This window comes from Desmodus rotundus, chromosome 3 (assembly GCF_022682495.2).
Source record: "Desmodus rotundus isolate HL8 chromosome 3, HLdesRot8A.1, whole genome shotgun sequence".
NCBI classification, from domain to species: domain Eukaryota; kingdom Metazoa; phylum Chordata; class Mammalia; order Chiroptera; family Phyllostomidae; genus Desmodus; species Desmodus rotundus.
In genome coordinates this window covers 139,224,099-139,240,215 of record NC_071389.1, presented here as the reverse complement: position 1 = coordinate 139,240,215, position 16,117 = coordinate 139,224,099, and the positions used below count along the sequence as shown (strand labels likewise).

The window sequence follows — 16,117 nt, the reverse complement described above, 5'->3', positions numbered from 1 at the left end:
CTCATAGTTACACAATGTTTTTAACATGGCTCTGATTCAGTTTTCGTATCTGTAAAATGGGGTCATACTAATAGTCATCTCATTTGCTGCGAGTCAAGAGCAAAGTCAATTAGATGAAGTCCTTGACTCATTATGCAATTGAAAATGATTACATGATGATGATGAAGATGAGGAGGAGGAGGAGGAGGATGGTGATGACAACAATAATATTAAAGGAAAAATGACAAAGCCACAAGGTTTAAGATATTAAAGTGTTTATTGAGTTTAAATAGACATATTATAGAGCCATAATTATTGTCATAAATATTAATATTAGCCTTATACTTAAGTAGCAATATCACAATCCTATAAATAAATCCATATAGTAAAATGATATAAATAAAATGTATACTTATAACAATAAATAAATTCATAAAAATAAGGTACTAATTATAAAAAGAAAGTTATTTAGGTCTTTTTTTTCCAAAAGGAATGGAAAGTAAATTTTATAAGAATAAACAATTGTTTAAAAATAAATTTCTGTGTATAAAATGCCTACTACAATAAAACATTAGCAATAAATCTCATGCTTGCAAGGGCTACCTTTTAGTCAAATGACATTGTTCTCCTTTTTAAGCCAAGCAGGGGCTTATTTATCTAGAATCTACCCATAATTGTGGAGTTTGTTTTCCCATTTTCCTTTTGTAAAAAAAACCCCAAAAAACCTCTGGGGCTCTTGTTGTTATTTCCAATAGCAAAAAGGGTTATTATCCATTTTTCCAGCTTTGCTGTGGTCAAATGCAGGCATTTCTCAGGAACATGAACAGCAAATTTACTTCTCCAATTGCTTTGATCTTGCCACTCTCTCCAAGCTGTGAAAATAAGAAAAGACAAATATTTGAGTATTTACGCATGTTTTTAAAAGAGGGACAAATTAGAAAAAGATGACATGGTTAGGTTGCTGAAACAGAAACCAAGTTTTAGCCTTTTGTGAAAGATTAATAGTAATGCCCTTTAGCAAGAATATAATGATTTGCCAAGGAACATAAATTATGGCTATCTGAACTGAGAGGGCACCAAGAGGCATCAGTCTCTGTTGAATCTCACTCTAATGAAGCTGTTCAAAACCACTGCCTAACCAGAGCAAAGAGATGGAGGCTGTGCTGGGGGACCCAGAGTGCCACCCATTATGCCTTTGTGGCCTGCCCCATAGTCCCACTGCTGTCTATGACCCACCAACTGTTCATAACAACAGCCTTGAATCAAAACTACACAGTTACCAACACACATGGGCCTTTTCTGTTCTCATCTTCTTGACAAAAGAAAACAAACAGGTTTTCACTTTTGTGAAAACGCCAAATAAATCCTATTTAGTTGCTTTAATTAGTAGAAAATCAAATATAGATTCTAACATTCCTTCTCTCTTTTTCTTCTTCTAAATAGTGTGTAAATGAATGAGGTGTTCAAACCCAATGGAAGAGAGAACACAAATTCAAGTCCAAGGCATCCTCTTCTGCAATTCATCTACTCTATTAAATTCACTCTAGGTTATCTGAAGAAAAGCCATGAGTCACCATTGTCCTCTATACTTTTCTCTCCTTTCTCTTCCTGCTTTCTTCCACCATTTCACCCTTCCACTCTTCCTTTGGCACAATGCCAAGGGATATTTGTGTAGAAAAATTTAAAGTTTATCTTGCCCTACTGTCTTGTCATCCATTCTACTGCACTTTGCTCTCTGTTTTCTCCTCCAGTGTCAGGAAATGCATACCCCCCAAGATTTCCTTCCCATTTCAGGCAGCACTGCCCAGTTTTTCCTCACATCGAGCTTGCTCTGAGCAACCTTCCCCTCTTCTGCCCATGCCCTGTGGAGAAACAGGGTAAAAAAGCATCACCATTCTCCCATGTGGCAATCTATTGCACATGTGGACGTTGATTCTCTCACAATGGAGTAAAAGCTTTAAAATCTCTGTTCTCACACAGATCACCATCAGATTTCTCTCTCTCACACTTCACTTTTCTAAAGACCACAAAGTAAACCAACATCAGGGACATCAGGGATGTTCAAACCAGAAGGGTAAAGCATTTCTTAGCTATGGCGTGCCAATACGCAGCCCTCCATGTCTAAGTAACGGTTCTATGACAAGAGAATTGAGTTTCGCTGTGAAAAACTACAAAGGAAGAACCCGTTATGCTCATTAAATCATGCTCAGGGTGAAATACGTTTTGTAGAAAACATCAGGATGGGAAAAAGGGGGATTTGCAATTATGCTTGTTGCTGAATATTTTATCAGCTAAAACCTTCTTGCTTCTGAGGTTTCATTGTACCTGCTTGCAAGAGCATCACTTTCGCTGCCACTAATCATTCCTCTAGTTTTTGGATGAGTCACAATTGCTAGTCTGAGCCTTCTACAGTTGTTCTTTTCCCCAAACAGGCCACATGACAGTATCGTTCACTGTAGAAATATACACTGGCTTACACCAGATAGATGCCCACTAACTACCTCAGGGTTTATTGCAGAGGACAGTAGACTAGAAAGGAAGGGAAGGAACAGAGGAAGAAAAAATTTCCAGTTCAAACTTTCACTTTACTATAATAAATCTATGACTAATATTTTTATTCCATTTGAAACTGTATAAAGAAAATTGGGGGTTATTCACACTTGCTTTTAAATTCAAATCAATAGTTGTTAGGTATTAAATTATGATAATTAAATATAAGTATCAATCATTCTGGAAATTTAGCCAATATTCAAGTCAAGCTCTTTTGTTATGATTATTCTGGGTTTATTTCTTGAAGTTTTAAATCATCAAATTAATGGCTTCAAAAGTCACTTCAGATAAATTCGTCCCCCAGGCCCTTTTCTGTTTTTAAACAAGTGCTTTTTTGGATTACATAGACCGTAAGAATCTAAAATTTTCCTACAAACTAATAAGGCTGACACTGACACGTCCTGCTGCTGAAAAAGCACTAGTCTGGACTAGATTCCGGAGAACTGTCTTCTACCCCTGACTCTGCTACTGGCTGTCCCCAGAACAGGGGCTTAGGAGGTTAGATGACCTAACTTCCCAGACAGCTCTAGAATTCTATAGCTTGCAAAATTTGGAAAGTGATTTATAAATATATAGACATATCTCTATACTTATACACCTAAATGATCAACCTAATGGTAGGAGAATCAAGTAAAAAAACTCACAACTTGAGGGGGTCAAAGAAAGAAGAGAAAGAAACACCATTTGTCCTCCTATTTCATGATTCAGCATTCATAATTATCAGTAGTACCTTTTCCACTGTGTCCTTCAGCTGTTGCACGTTTCTGCGGATATGCTGGTCACCACTCTCAATGCGCTACAAAATGAAAACCAGAGGAGTTACTTGAATGTTGTTGTGCTGACACTTTATGAACCTCAGTGTCCCTAACTGAAGTATGTTACAATTCACCTGGAAGTAAAGTTCTCAGCATTTTTGCCCACAATGACCTAGATTTCACCAGTGACCTAAATTTTCCGAGTTCTTGAATTCCCTTGGACATCAAAATCCAGTAATTTACCTTACATGGGACCTCTCTTCGTTTGGGGAACCCTTACTGAGGTTTAAGTTTGTGGAAAGGGTGAAGTGGTTTATGCAAATTCTGTCAAGATTAAAAGCATAACCACACCTCATCCAAAACGCATGCTCAGAACAGGAAAGGTACATAAAACATCTCATGTGAGCAGTAGGCCTTCCTCAAGAAGTACTGGGTCCCCTTTGCTCTGCCCACTTCACTCAAACTTTTGTCATAGTTTTAAATGTTTACAGGCATCAAATTCACGTGCATCTGATTTTGTTACCTCCCATGACAACCAAAGGACAGGAGTGTTCACCCACCCACACCGGAACATTACATCTTCCCATTTCCTTCTTTCTTTCCCATCCTTTCCCTTCATCAGTGTATACTCGGTGGCTCCATTTCCACTCCTAGGCATTTTTCCTTACAGCTCCCAACACCTTTCTCATCTCACATAACCTGTGTTGCTTTTCCCTAGGGACAAATGAGCCTTTTATGCACTTGTCTTTCAGACCGCATCTATCACCACAAACTCAAAATGTGACTCAATTAAAGCAAATACAAATACTCTGTGATTACAAATGACTCCTATATTGCTGTTGCTGAGGCACATCTTACTGCCACCATGGGAGGGGGCCATGAGGAGGAGGGGGAAAGGGCTCTACATGGAAGAAGGAAGAAAGGCAGGTAACTAGGAGTGGGTGGGCTTAGGCTGGGAGGAGAACTTACACACTGGCTTAGATTGTTGCTGAGTCTGACCATGAAGGGCACCACCTCCTGCATGTAGGGCTGGAATCTATCAGACTCGGGGAGCAGCACTTCTTCAACAATAAAATTCAGCACCTGCTTCATCAGATAGCAGTGCTCGCTCATCTGCAGGCAAGAGTGAAACAGCAAGGGTCACATAAGGGCACATCCAGAAGACCCAAACCATCATCACCGCTGCTCCAAATAACCATGGATGGCGCACTGCCCTACTAATCACTACTATGGCTTACATTGACTCCGCGGAACAGTTTCTCTCCAATGAGACGAACATCTGTGTTGTTATCTGCCAAACTAGCCTGGAAGAGAAAAAAGAAATAAATGATCAGACATTGAGGACATAGAAAGAAAATCTGTAAGTCGAGATGTACTTTATCTTCTCTTCCAATAGCAGCCCCATGAAGACTGCGGAAAGAATTGGATGTCTGTATGAGTCTAAAATAATGCACAGAAGAGGAAAGGGAAAATGGATAGTCAGACGGGCTCTACTACATGGCTCCTTTTGGAGTAAAACTCAATGTACACATTTTAAAGGCCAAGATGTAAGGTCTTCTTATAAAGCCTAATCCCCAGAGTGTCTATGAACAGGCAGAAAATGATCTCTAGTCTACCAGCAGAGTTAAGTGCTGGGTTCTTAAAGATCTCAGACATGTTCTGCAGAAAAAAATTTCAGAACTATTTGGGTTCCAAGTGGATAAGATATGAAAGAGAAAGATTGAGATGAGTACCTCGTTAGCCAGCATGAAGGTGTGGTTGGTGATGTAGGGCTGCTGGAAGTTGGACTTGTCCAGCCTGCAGTGGGACCCGATGGGCAAGGCTGCTCCTCCCTGCACCAACAGGGCAAAGAGAAGAAGGCAGTTGGCAGCCAGAGTCCCCATAAGGGAAAAGCTCGAAGATTTCTGCAGGGTGGCCATTAGCGACGACGCCAACTCGAGCAATCAGCAGCTAGAGTACAAGAACCTGGAATCACGAAGAACATACAGAGAAAAAATTAAGTATCACGAAGTATCACAACAAACAAACCAATCGTACTAATTTTTCTGAAACACTTACCTGTTTCAATGATTCTGCTTGTGATGGAAAGGTAGAAGCTGCTGCTTTTATAGCCCTAGGACACCAACATTTTTTTTATTGTAAAAATATGACATCAGCAATTATCTAATTTCCAGTGCCGTCTTCTGAGAACTACCTAACCACTGCAGGAGCCCACAGAATGCCGCCTCCTATCCTCCCCACCTTGATATGCAAGTGTTTCCCTAAGACGTCACTGTTAGGTCCCAGATGGTGTTTTTACAGGTAAATCCTAGAAATTTTCTAAACCTGACATATTTTTCAAAGAAAATGATTGCTTTGGCTTCATAGATTCCAGGTTTAGTATAATATTTTTTGATTTCCTACAGTAACTGAGTATGCATTTTGGTCACGGACTCATAGATTCTTATCTCATTAGAGGTGGTAAGAAATTAGGACCTGTGCCCTATATCCTCTGCTTTAAAATAAACAGCAATGACATCTTGGAGATAATTAAATTTTTAAAAATAATTGTATCTTATTTTTCGTGTGTTAAATCCTGAGGAAGATTTACATTCTAAAAATAAAAGTGTGGTTAATCTAAGCACTGTTTTCCTCCCATTCTTTTGTTTAAGTGATCACAACAATTATAGTATAATTGCAAATATATCTTAAATTATTTTCATTTAATTAAAATCACATCAGCTTAAGTTTGGAGATATTAATGTTGAACAATCTTACCATTATTTCTCTTAACATGCAAGTATTTAAAGAATAGAGAGGTGTAGCAGTTTATCTTGAAGTTTTACTCATTCTAAACAACATACAAGTCTGAAAATAATACTTCCAAAAATCTTATAACAATTTTTAGTATATATATGGATGTCTGAAGAGGAGACTTTGACAATATAGTGGCTACATGAGAACTTCAAATTATTAAAAATACATCAACTTCTAAATAACACCTGAAATCTAGACTGGAAACCCTCCCGAGAGGTGGGGCAACTGTGCCGATCTATTGCTGGAAGGAATGTGAATTTGTGCACATTAGTTCGATCAGATTTCTCCCCTCACAGCTACCAAAGATCAGGAGAGTTGAAGAGTGGAAGAAGGAGCGGGAGCAATTGAAGAACCTTGAGCATTTCGTGAGATGGCACAGATGCAAGTGAGGAGCCACAGAGAAGCGTGAGAACAGTGTGAGGACACAGCATTTGGGAAGGCGGCCTGAAAAAAGTGATGCAAAAGGGGAGGGTGGGGAAGGGGAGGGAAGAGCACATAAAAACCAAACTTGTTCCAGACATTTTCTTAGGGCTCTTCGTGAGCCCAAGATGAGGAAACTTTTTTTTATCCAGTTTCCTATTTATATAAGATATGGCCATTTTTGTCCAGGACTCTATATAATTATATTAACACGTGAGTTAAGCTAGTCTATATGCTAAAGAGATTTTTATTGGTTTGCCTGGGAACCCGATAAGCATACATACTTTTTTCTCCATGTTTTGGAAAATAAGTTTTGACGTCATTGAATTATATGCTTTTGAGGGAAAAATCTGTGTCTTTCATCTTTGTGTCTCCAACCTTAGAACAGTGCTACACACATAGGGAAGTCTCAACAGGAACATTTGAATGAGGAAATAAATAGTTCTGTGAAATTAAATAATTTACTAAATATCTTTGGGAACAGGCCTGAAAGTAATTTTGAGACTGCCTTCACAGTAGCACTTCTAAAGTTGGGGTTTGGCCCAGCACTACTTGCCAGCTTCATTATTATTCCTGAATAGGTAATAAATAGCTGTGAAACAAAAGTAGAATGCCAGAAAATTGTAAACCAGTCTTTACTAGCAGCTACATGTCTATTATTCATTGTATCTCCCTGATAGACAACCATTAATAAGGCAGTATTAATGGAGTCAAGATTTAGGTTTTAGTGAGCTTGACCAAAACCCACTAAAGTGGATTTGTGCACAGTCATCCAAGGAGACTGAAAAACATTTGTTATTAAGAGAGATTATAGATATAGAATAAAACTGCTCCTGTGAAAATAATAACTGGAGACATACGCGTGCTAAATAACTTCAGGTCATAACCAGCCTTCTCTTGTTGTTTCCTTAAGAATTTTCAAGTCTCTCCAGAAGTAAAGGGCAACCCCTGAGTCATGCTCCCAGGCCCCAGACTTTCTTTACCCAAGGTTGATCTTTGATATACGCAACAATTTACCTGATCTAACGCCAGGAAGAACTAAGCAGAATAGCCAGCCAGAAGGTAGGCTATTCTGTCTCATTCACTGTACTAGCTCTACTATCTAGAACAGTATCTGGCACATGGCAGATAATGAATAAATATTCACTGACTACATGACGAAACTATTTCCCAACTTGTTAGCCAATGCTTGGAAATCCACAATACCTCCTGCTGAAGTACACATCTCTCTAGAAGAAGTAGGACCTTAAGTCTCTCAGGTAAAATGTGTTTTATTCTTTATACTCCTTAGTACAACACACACGATCATTGTTCCATACAGGCTGCCTGTCTCTCTCTCTGATGTTGCCCTCATTATTCTCATCCCCTCTGCACCAAATGCCCACCACCACTTCCATGCCTATCACAGTGGCTACTCTAGTGTACTCGATGTACCTTTCTGAATACATGTGCCTCCCTGTGAAACACGAAGTGTTGTTTTAGTACACGTAGGCATTTTTATTTTACGAGAATAATTCTCTTTCTTAATCGTTCACTTGGCACTGTGGGCTTACAATCTACCCATGTTGCTATATGTAGCTCCTCTTTCTCATATGGCATTCCATAGTGCGTATCTGCATTTTACATATCTGTTTTCCCTTCGATGAGCACCTAAACCCCCTCCAATTGCCCACTCTACAGGCATTGCAGCACTAAGTAACCTCATGCAAGTTATTTGATTCTATTTTTTTTAAATATCTTTGGAATCTTAGGTCCCTGAGTCATAGGAATAAGTTCATTTACTTTTACTAGAGACTGCCAGATTGCTCTCCAGAAAGGCAGCATGGGTATACACTCTCATATCAGTGAAGAAAGCTTCCTGTTTTCTTACATCTCAACTCACACGTGGTATCACCCAGCTTTAATTTTGCCAGCTTTTTGAGATATAAAATGGTATCTTAGTTTTGCTTTAATTTTCATTTTTCTTCATACACTTGTAGCCACTTGGGCTTTCCCTTTTTATGAATCAGTTGTTCACATCAGCTGCCCACTGTTCTAGTGGGCTTTGGTCTATAGTTGTTGCTGTTGTGTTTGTTGTTGATTTGTAAGAGTGCCCTACGTATTTTATAAATTACTCTCTTTACCATATGATCTCACCTGTAAGTAGAACCTAATCAACAAAACAAATAAGCAAGCAAAATATAACCAGAGACACTGAAATTAAGAACAAACTCACAGTAAGCAGAGGGGAGGTGGGAGGGGATAATGGGAGGAAAAGGGAGAAGGGTTTCCAGGAACAAGTATAAAGGACACATGGACAAAACCGAAGAGGGGGGGATGGGATCAGGGGTGGGAGTTGGGGATGGCTGGGGTAGGGGGAGACCAGTGGGGAGAAAATGGAAACAACTGAACTTGAACAACAATAAATAAATTACTCTTTTAGATTGTAAGCATAACAAACTTTAATTTTGTGTAGCTGCCCTTTGTTGGACAGAAAACTTAATTTGGATATGATTTAAGACATTATTTTTCATTTTATGTTTACACTTTCAAGGCTTTGTTTAAAAAAATACTCTCTATCACTAGGTCACAAAGATGTCCTACTATCTTTCACTTACTCTGTGGCTTGGCCTCTCACAATCAGGCCTTTAATGCCTTTTTGTATATGATGGAAAGTAGGAAGCCTGTTTTATTTTCTTCACAGAGTGAGACAGTTTTCCCAACACAATTTACCAAACAATGGGTCTTTTAACATATGTGAATTCCCCCTGTATGAATAGCTCTCTCCGAGTTCTCTAGTTTGTTGCATTGGTTTCTTTATTTTTCCTCTTACTATTCTCAAGCCAATTCCATAATATTTTTATTACTGAGGAGTGTCTTTGTGTCTGGACAGGAAAGGTTACCCTCTTTGCTCTTCTTTTTCAGGGCTGACTTAGCTATTCTTGGACTTTCATACATATTTACATAAATTCGTAATAAGTTTGTCAACTTCCTTGGAAAATGGAACAGAAACTTTCATTCAGCTCTCATTCAATTTAAAGATTAATTTGAGGAGAATTACCATCTTTATAATATGAACTCATTCTGCCCAAGAGCATTTTCTGTCTGTCTACTACTTAAGATCTTCTTTTATACCCTTTGATTAGTGTTTCAAATTTCCTCCACGGAGGTCTTAGGCATTATTTTTAATTCCTAGTTACTTTATAGAAGAAGTAAGATATTAACCTTTAGTAACCACATTCACCTTGGTGTGGATGAGCTCCAGGTTGACTTGGAGAGGGAGACCATTGGGAGACTCGTCCCCTGAGAACATGAAGAGCATGTCGTGTTTTTCAAGGTCAGTGCAGAGGGGAGACAGAGATGCACCCTGCGAAGAACGAAGCTAGAGACTGGGGTTTCCAAACATGAAGTCTACTTCCCGGTTCTGCTTGAAGGTGACCCTGACAGCGCCCAAGACAGCTTTCTTTCACGGCCACTTCAGTCGGCTATGACCCTGCCCACAAAGACACTTGTCAACCACAGCCACCTTTCTCTTTTTCCTGAAGACTAAAACTTGTGAATCTGACTGCATCTCGTCTTAAAGGGAAGTCTATACCCATGGGAATGTGTCACAATATAAATGATTGTGTTTTCCTCTCTAGTAATACCAAGTACTGAAATCAATTTTAATTACAGGAGAAGGTAGAGCAAACTCCTCACTACTCTAGTGCATATACACAGAATTTGACATTGGTTTTCTGTCTGCCCTCCTCTGTCATAGATTTTTAAATATCTATAGGTCCATTTCAGTCTCTGATTTCATTTGTTATTTTGACTAGTGAATAAACATTAAAAAATCATAATTCACACTTAACACTAAATATTCAAAGTCATAGTTAATTAACTAGTATCAGTGAATCTTATATCCTAATTCCTTAATAAGTTTTAGGATTATTAATATTTCTTACAATCATTTGCACAGGTTAAACACTATTTAAAACATAACTTTAAAAAGGTCATATTTAAGACTCTATGTATTTTGTGCGTTTTCACCAGACCCTCTCAGGCTCTGATGGAAGAATTGTGGGTCAATAAATGTCAAGAAAACTAGGCATCTCTTACATCCTCATGACCCTGTTAAACTTTTTAGAATACAAATGATTAAGCACAGAACCAATTCACAAACGTCAACCCTGAGAAAACTCCCCCTTTCCCTTTCCTTTGTCACTGTCCTAATTAAAAAACAGTGTGTGTGCTATAATTAGGATGAAGCATCACTAATTTAGGTTAGTTGTCCAAGGTGTCACTCTGAATCAGTGGCAAGTCTGAAGTACACTGTTTTAAAAAGAGTGCAATTGTTTTCACTTTCAAATTCCTACAACTAAATAGACTAAGCCAATAATATCTCATTCTATTTAACAAATATTTACTTTGTTTCAGTTTGAATATTTTACCACAGGGGCTCTTGGACCCATGTTTTATACTTTAAAACAATAAAGTAATAGTTAACATAGTAATTGTGTTATAGCAGCCTTAGGATTAATCTGAAGTGGGATTACTTTCAAGAGAGAACATTGGATATACCTAAATACTGACTAGGGAACTGGAATTTAAATTGTACTCATATTAATTAATTATCATGCCTTTAGAGAAATTAGAAGTACCCACAGATCCATTAATGAGAAGGGAGAGAATTAAATATAAGAACTGAATGGAAATAGTGCTTGAAATCCTTAACACATTTTATAAATAAAAAGGCCATAAACAAATGGGTTTATCTATTAGAATGTCCACTTGTGTGGCCTAACAGGAAAAATATTAGTGAATTTTGTCCGGGAAATAGAGCAGAGACAAAGCTATGCATGGGGCACTGGATAACAGAAAAGGGAGCAATAGGCTTTATTCTTTCATGTACTCATTCATTCATTCACTGTAACATACGTTCCATAAGAGTACAGCTTTTATTTGGCACAATCCTTAGAACATCACAAGCCCTCAGTAAGTTCTAATTGGATGATTGAATGTATTACAAGCAAAGGTGACTTCATGACTATTGCAATGATTACCTTTTGACCATTTCATTTATAAGCTCCTAGCACAGTGCCTGGTATCCAGCAGGCATATAATAGTTGTTCTTATAGATGAAAGGACAAAGGAATATTTCTTGAAAAAATAACTCTCTTCATTTTTATCTCTTCTCATCTTTTCAGCCAACTTCTAATGTAGAAAAGGCAAGTATTTGTATCCCCTCTTTGCAGCTGGGAAGAGTGATATTTGTTTCTGACTTACCCAAAGCCACAGAGTCATCATGAGAAAGGCAAACCTGAGTTCGGGTCTTCTGACTCAACAACTACTGCCCTTCTTCCCTATTTATCTCTTTCCTCTGTCATCCTCCGCCGTCTGGCTTCTTCTTCAAATCCCGTGCTAAAAATCACTTTGGGTTACACATTTGATATAGCTGGCAATGAGTTTCAATTAAAGAACCAAAGTCCCATGGTTGACATGAGGTCCACCATATGTTGTAGCATGGAGTCAGCATATGATATCTCGCTCTGACTGGTATGGTTCAGTGGGTTGGATGTCACCCCTCAGACCAAAAGGTCATCAGTTCAATTCTCAGTCAAGGCACATGCCTGGGCTGTGGGTGAGGTCTCCACTTGGGGGCATGTGAGAGGCAACCTATCAATGTTTCTCTCCCTCTCTTTCTCCCTCCTTTCTCCTTTCCCTAAAAATAAATAAATAAAATCTTTTAAAAACGAAGAAAGGTATGATTTAATCTGTCTCTGCCTCTTGTTAACTGGATGGTTCCTACTACATAGACTCATAATAAATATTCAGGAAACATTAACTATTAATAATAAGGAGCCTCTTCATGGAAAAAATATGGAGGAACCAAGAGAAAATGAAAATAATAATAAATTACCCAAAAGTCAGGAAATAAAGATTCTGCAACTCAACTAGATGTTTTACTTTGGAAAGACAGGCCAAATCTGTTGAGCAAATTAATGAAATTTTGACTTGAAATTTTAACAAGTCTCCTTTCTCCTTCATCTTCTGTTGTCAAACTGTCCTAAATCCCTTTCTTTCTTTCTTTCCTTCTTTCTTTCTTTGAAATGCTTCTTGATGTAGGCTATTTCTCTCTCCAGTAAATATATACTGACACTATCTGATATTGGAAACACTGCAAGTGTGAGTTGTTAGAAACAATCCCAGAAAAAGATATTTATAATATATCTGACAAAAGGTTCAAATTCAGAATATATAAAAAGTTCTTGCAAATCAATTTAAAAAGGACCACCCTGAAGAAAAAATGGACAAGAGCTTAAACAAACACTTTCCAAAAGAAGATATTTAATAATCATATGAGAGGAATTAGACCTCACTGGGCATAAGGAAATGCAAAATTAAAACCACACACCTACCAGGATAACTATATTTTTTAAAAAGACAATACTGATTGTTGGCAAGCATTTAGAGCAAATGGAACTTCCATAAGTTGTTTGTAGGAGTATAAAGTGGTACAACCACTTTAGAAATTTGTTTTGTAATAGCTACCAAAGCTAAACAGATATACACTCTATGACCCAACTATGTAATTTCTAGCTGTATGTGCAAGAGAAGTGAGTTTGTTAATAAGGGACATTTACATCCTTGTAAATGTCCCTTATTAACAAGCAGCATTCTTTATATAGTGCCAAGCCAAAAGCTTTCAAATGGGTAAAGTACACTGTACTCCCTTACAGTTTCAAACAGATATGTGTAAATAATTTCTTTTTAAAGTGAGTCACTTAAATGTGAATTCTTTTTACACTAGACCTGGTAGGATACAGTTTTACCAGAAATACACTATCTCTAACTAAACATTTGAGAGAAATATCTCCCACACTGCAAAAACCTTGGGGATAGGAATTTGTCTGCAGAGCTCCTCAGAAAGTCACACCAGTGGTAAGAAAAGTAATAACATGTCTATAGGGAGGGGTGAGAACATAATTTACAGAGTATAGCTTCATATATGGGAAAAGAAGTTTACAGTTTACCATAAAGATGCTAATAATACATTTTTAAGCCTTTTCTCAAAGCCCTACTCAGCTTTCTTTGTAAGTTACATCTAATTAATCACTGCTTCCGGGTAATGTGTATTCCATTTTCAAGTTATGATACTCTACTGTGGAAGAGCTACAGGCGGGGTGGGCAAATGCTATAAATGTATTTTTCATCTATTCACTCAACCCTTTATTTCTGATCTTTTTGTGAGATATTTAATGCTTAGTTTGTTAATGTCATTGTAAGATTTGCAAGATATTGTTCTTTTGTTCAGTTGGTTTCTGGTTTGCTGAATTCAGGAGACATATGGTAGCCTTTAAATAAATTGTAAATACGACTGAGAGAGAAGAGAATGGATACAGTACAGTGCGGTTATGCACTAGGCTACTACACGGCAGCGACAATGAACGTGACATTGCTGCACACGGATGACTCTCACAAACAAGTGCTGAGCAGAAGAAGCCAAACTCACAACAATCCAACCCATGTAATTCCTTTCATATCAGGTTCAGAAACAGGAAAAACTGGCCTACCATGTTAGCAGTCAGGAGACTAAACACCTTTAGGGATGCTCAGACACAGGTAAGGGATAAAAGGGGGCATCTGGGATGCTGGTAAGGTTTGGTTTATCTGGTTGATTATGCGAGTGTGTTTATCTGGTAAAAATATATTGAGCTATGTGTTCATGATGTATTCATTTTCTATATGTGTTTTATAGTTTAACAAAAGTTTTCTTAATGTCATTATTCCTCCACATCAGCTAAACCTTTCAGCTGAGGCCCTGTCCACATTTTCTCTAATTTGAGCAATAATTTTCAGTGCTTCATCTTCTCAGTCTGTACTTCCTATGAAGTGACCAGTGTTGGCCTTCACTCTCCATTGAGGTTTTTCCTCTTAGGTCATGGAAAAAACCAGGGACACACTTGATTACTAGAGCTGACCCTACACACACCAAATTTAATTTCTGTTCAACCCCAATCTCACCAACCATGACAATTTCTACAATATAATAATAATTGTTAAGTATCTGCCACGATCTAGTACTGTCTTGGGCTTTGAGGGATGGAAAATGAGTAAGACATGGCCCTGTCCTCAAGGACTTTATTAATACAATTGGTTCTATAACATTTTTCATTTAACTGCTATTTTCTAGGCACTGGGCTGGGCACGAGGCATACACAGATGAATAAGTTGTGCTTCCTGCTGTTGGAGCACTCAGAATATAATGGAGATAATAGTTATTCCAAGAGAAAAATATAAGTGATAATTCTATGTAGTATTATTTCACAAATACAAATTACCATTAAATGAATAAAACACGTTACGATGAAACTACAAGCCTTACAACAGGAGTGTCTGATTAGAAAGTGATATTGAAACTCATTTAGAACTTCAACATGTTGGATTTGAGTCAAATTTTAAATATCATTAGTGTTTGGACCAATTTAAAGACTGAAGGGTGTCCAAAAAAAAAAGGGAAATAGCAGAAAAAATGCTTGGAGACGGAGCTGGTAGAAGAGAGATAAATGGCTGGTTTGATCAGTATGGAACGATGTTGAGAAGTGGTGACAAAGAAGGGTGTGTGGGGAGGGTGACAGCAGCTATGAGAAGCTTTGAATACCAGCCGGGACAGTCTATATTTGACATGATGGGCAAATAGGGAGCCATTAAGGACAGTTGAGCATGGAAGGGCCTGTAAAAAGCAATTTCCTAAAAAGAGAGCCTGAGTATTTCCTGAAGCATGAATTGGAGAGGCAGACACTGTCATCAGTGAGACCTGCTAGAAAGCTGTGACACCCGGAGCAGCAGCCATTATTGATGAGATAAGAAGCAATGAAGACAAAGGTCAGCATCCAAATAAATTTGAGTCACCAATGAATAAGATTTAGACTTAACACTAGTTTGAGATTGTAACACTGTATATTTTTTCAAAACTTTAATTGAAGAAATTCAGTAAGGAAAACGCCAACTACTTAAGATGTTTTAAGAACTAGAGGTCCTTAAAAAGTAGCTCCTACAGTGCTGGCAATGGGTTCAAATGATCTGACAAACAACTGGCATAGCCAGACCGAGAAAAGTGCCATATGAAGGTCCCTGAGAAAGGCACTGCCACATGGGAGGAGAAGACCAGTGGAACAGGAACTGCTGACTCTGAGGGAAATCTAGGCCAGATTTGAAGGTCTCAGGCAGAATCACCAACTGCTGTTGCCACTGAGTACATCTGCAGCAGCCCATATGCTTCTTACCAGCTTTCTTCTCTCAATTAATTAATGGGCCCAAGAAGAATGAAGCAGGGACCCCAAAGATCCCATCTTGTATCAGATATCACTCGTCCTTCCCACTTCAGCTGAGATGACAGGCGAGGAACCAACTGGAGTGGAGGTCAAATGGATGGGCTGAGTGGGGGTGAGGGGTGAGAATGGGAATGCTGGGGGCCAGGGAGACTAGATGTTGGACAGAACCAAAAGGGAGTCGGTGGCTCCTAGATTGGGTCCTCATAGAGGTGGCCTGTGCCCCCAAGTTGGGAAGCTGCGGGTGGACACGAATACCTTGTTTGAGAAAGATTCTGTATTCTCAGCTAGTTGTTTTGACAATTTCGTGACACAGCCTGAGCA

General features: G+C 38.4%; 1 protein-coding gene across 1 annotated transcript; it reads right to left on the bottom strand.

The window, feature by feature from the left end:
• Window positions 1-763: 763 nt before the first annotated feature.
• On the bottom strand, window positions 764-5,253 carry IL22 (interleukin 22). The gene is made up of 5 exons (XM_024576457.2): window positions 5,018-5,253; window positions 4,523-4,588; window positions 4,254-4,397; window positions 3,260-3,325; window positions 764-851 (listed from the first exon to the last, which is right to left on the bottom strand). Exons 1-5 carry the CDS (start codon window positions 5,201-5,203, stop codon window positions 774-776), a joined length of 540 nt encoding a protein of 179 aa, XP_024432225.2. The 5' UTR covers window positions 5,204-5,253; the 3' UTR covers window positions 764-773.
• Window positions 5,254-16,117: the final 10,864 nt, after the last annotated feature.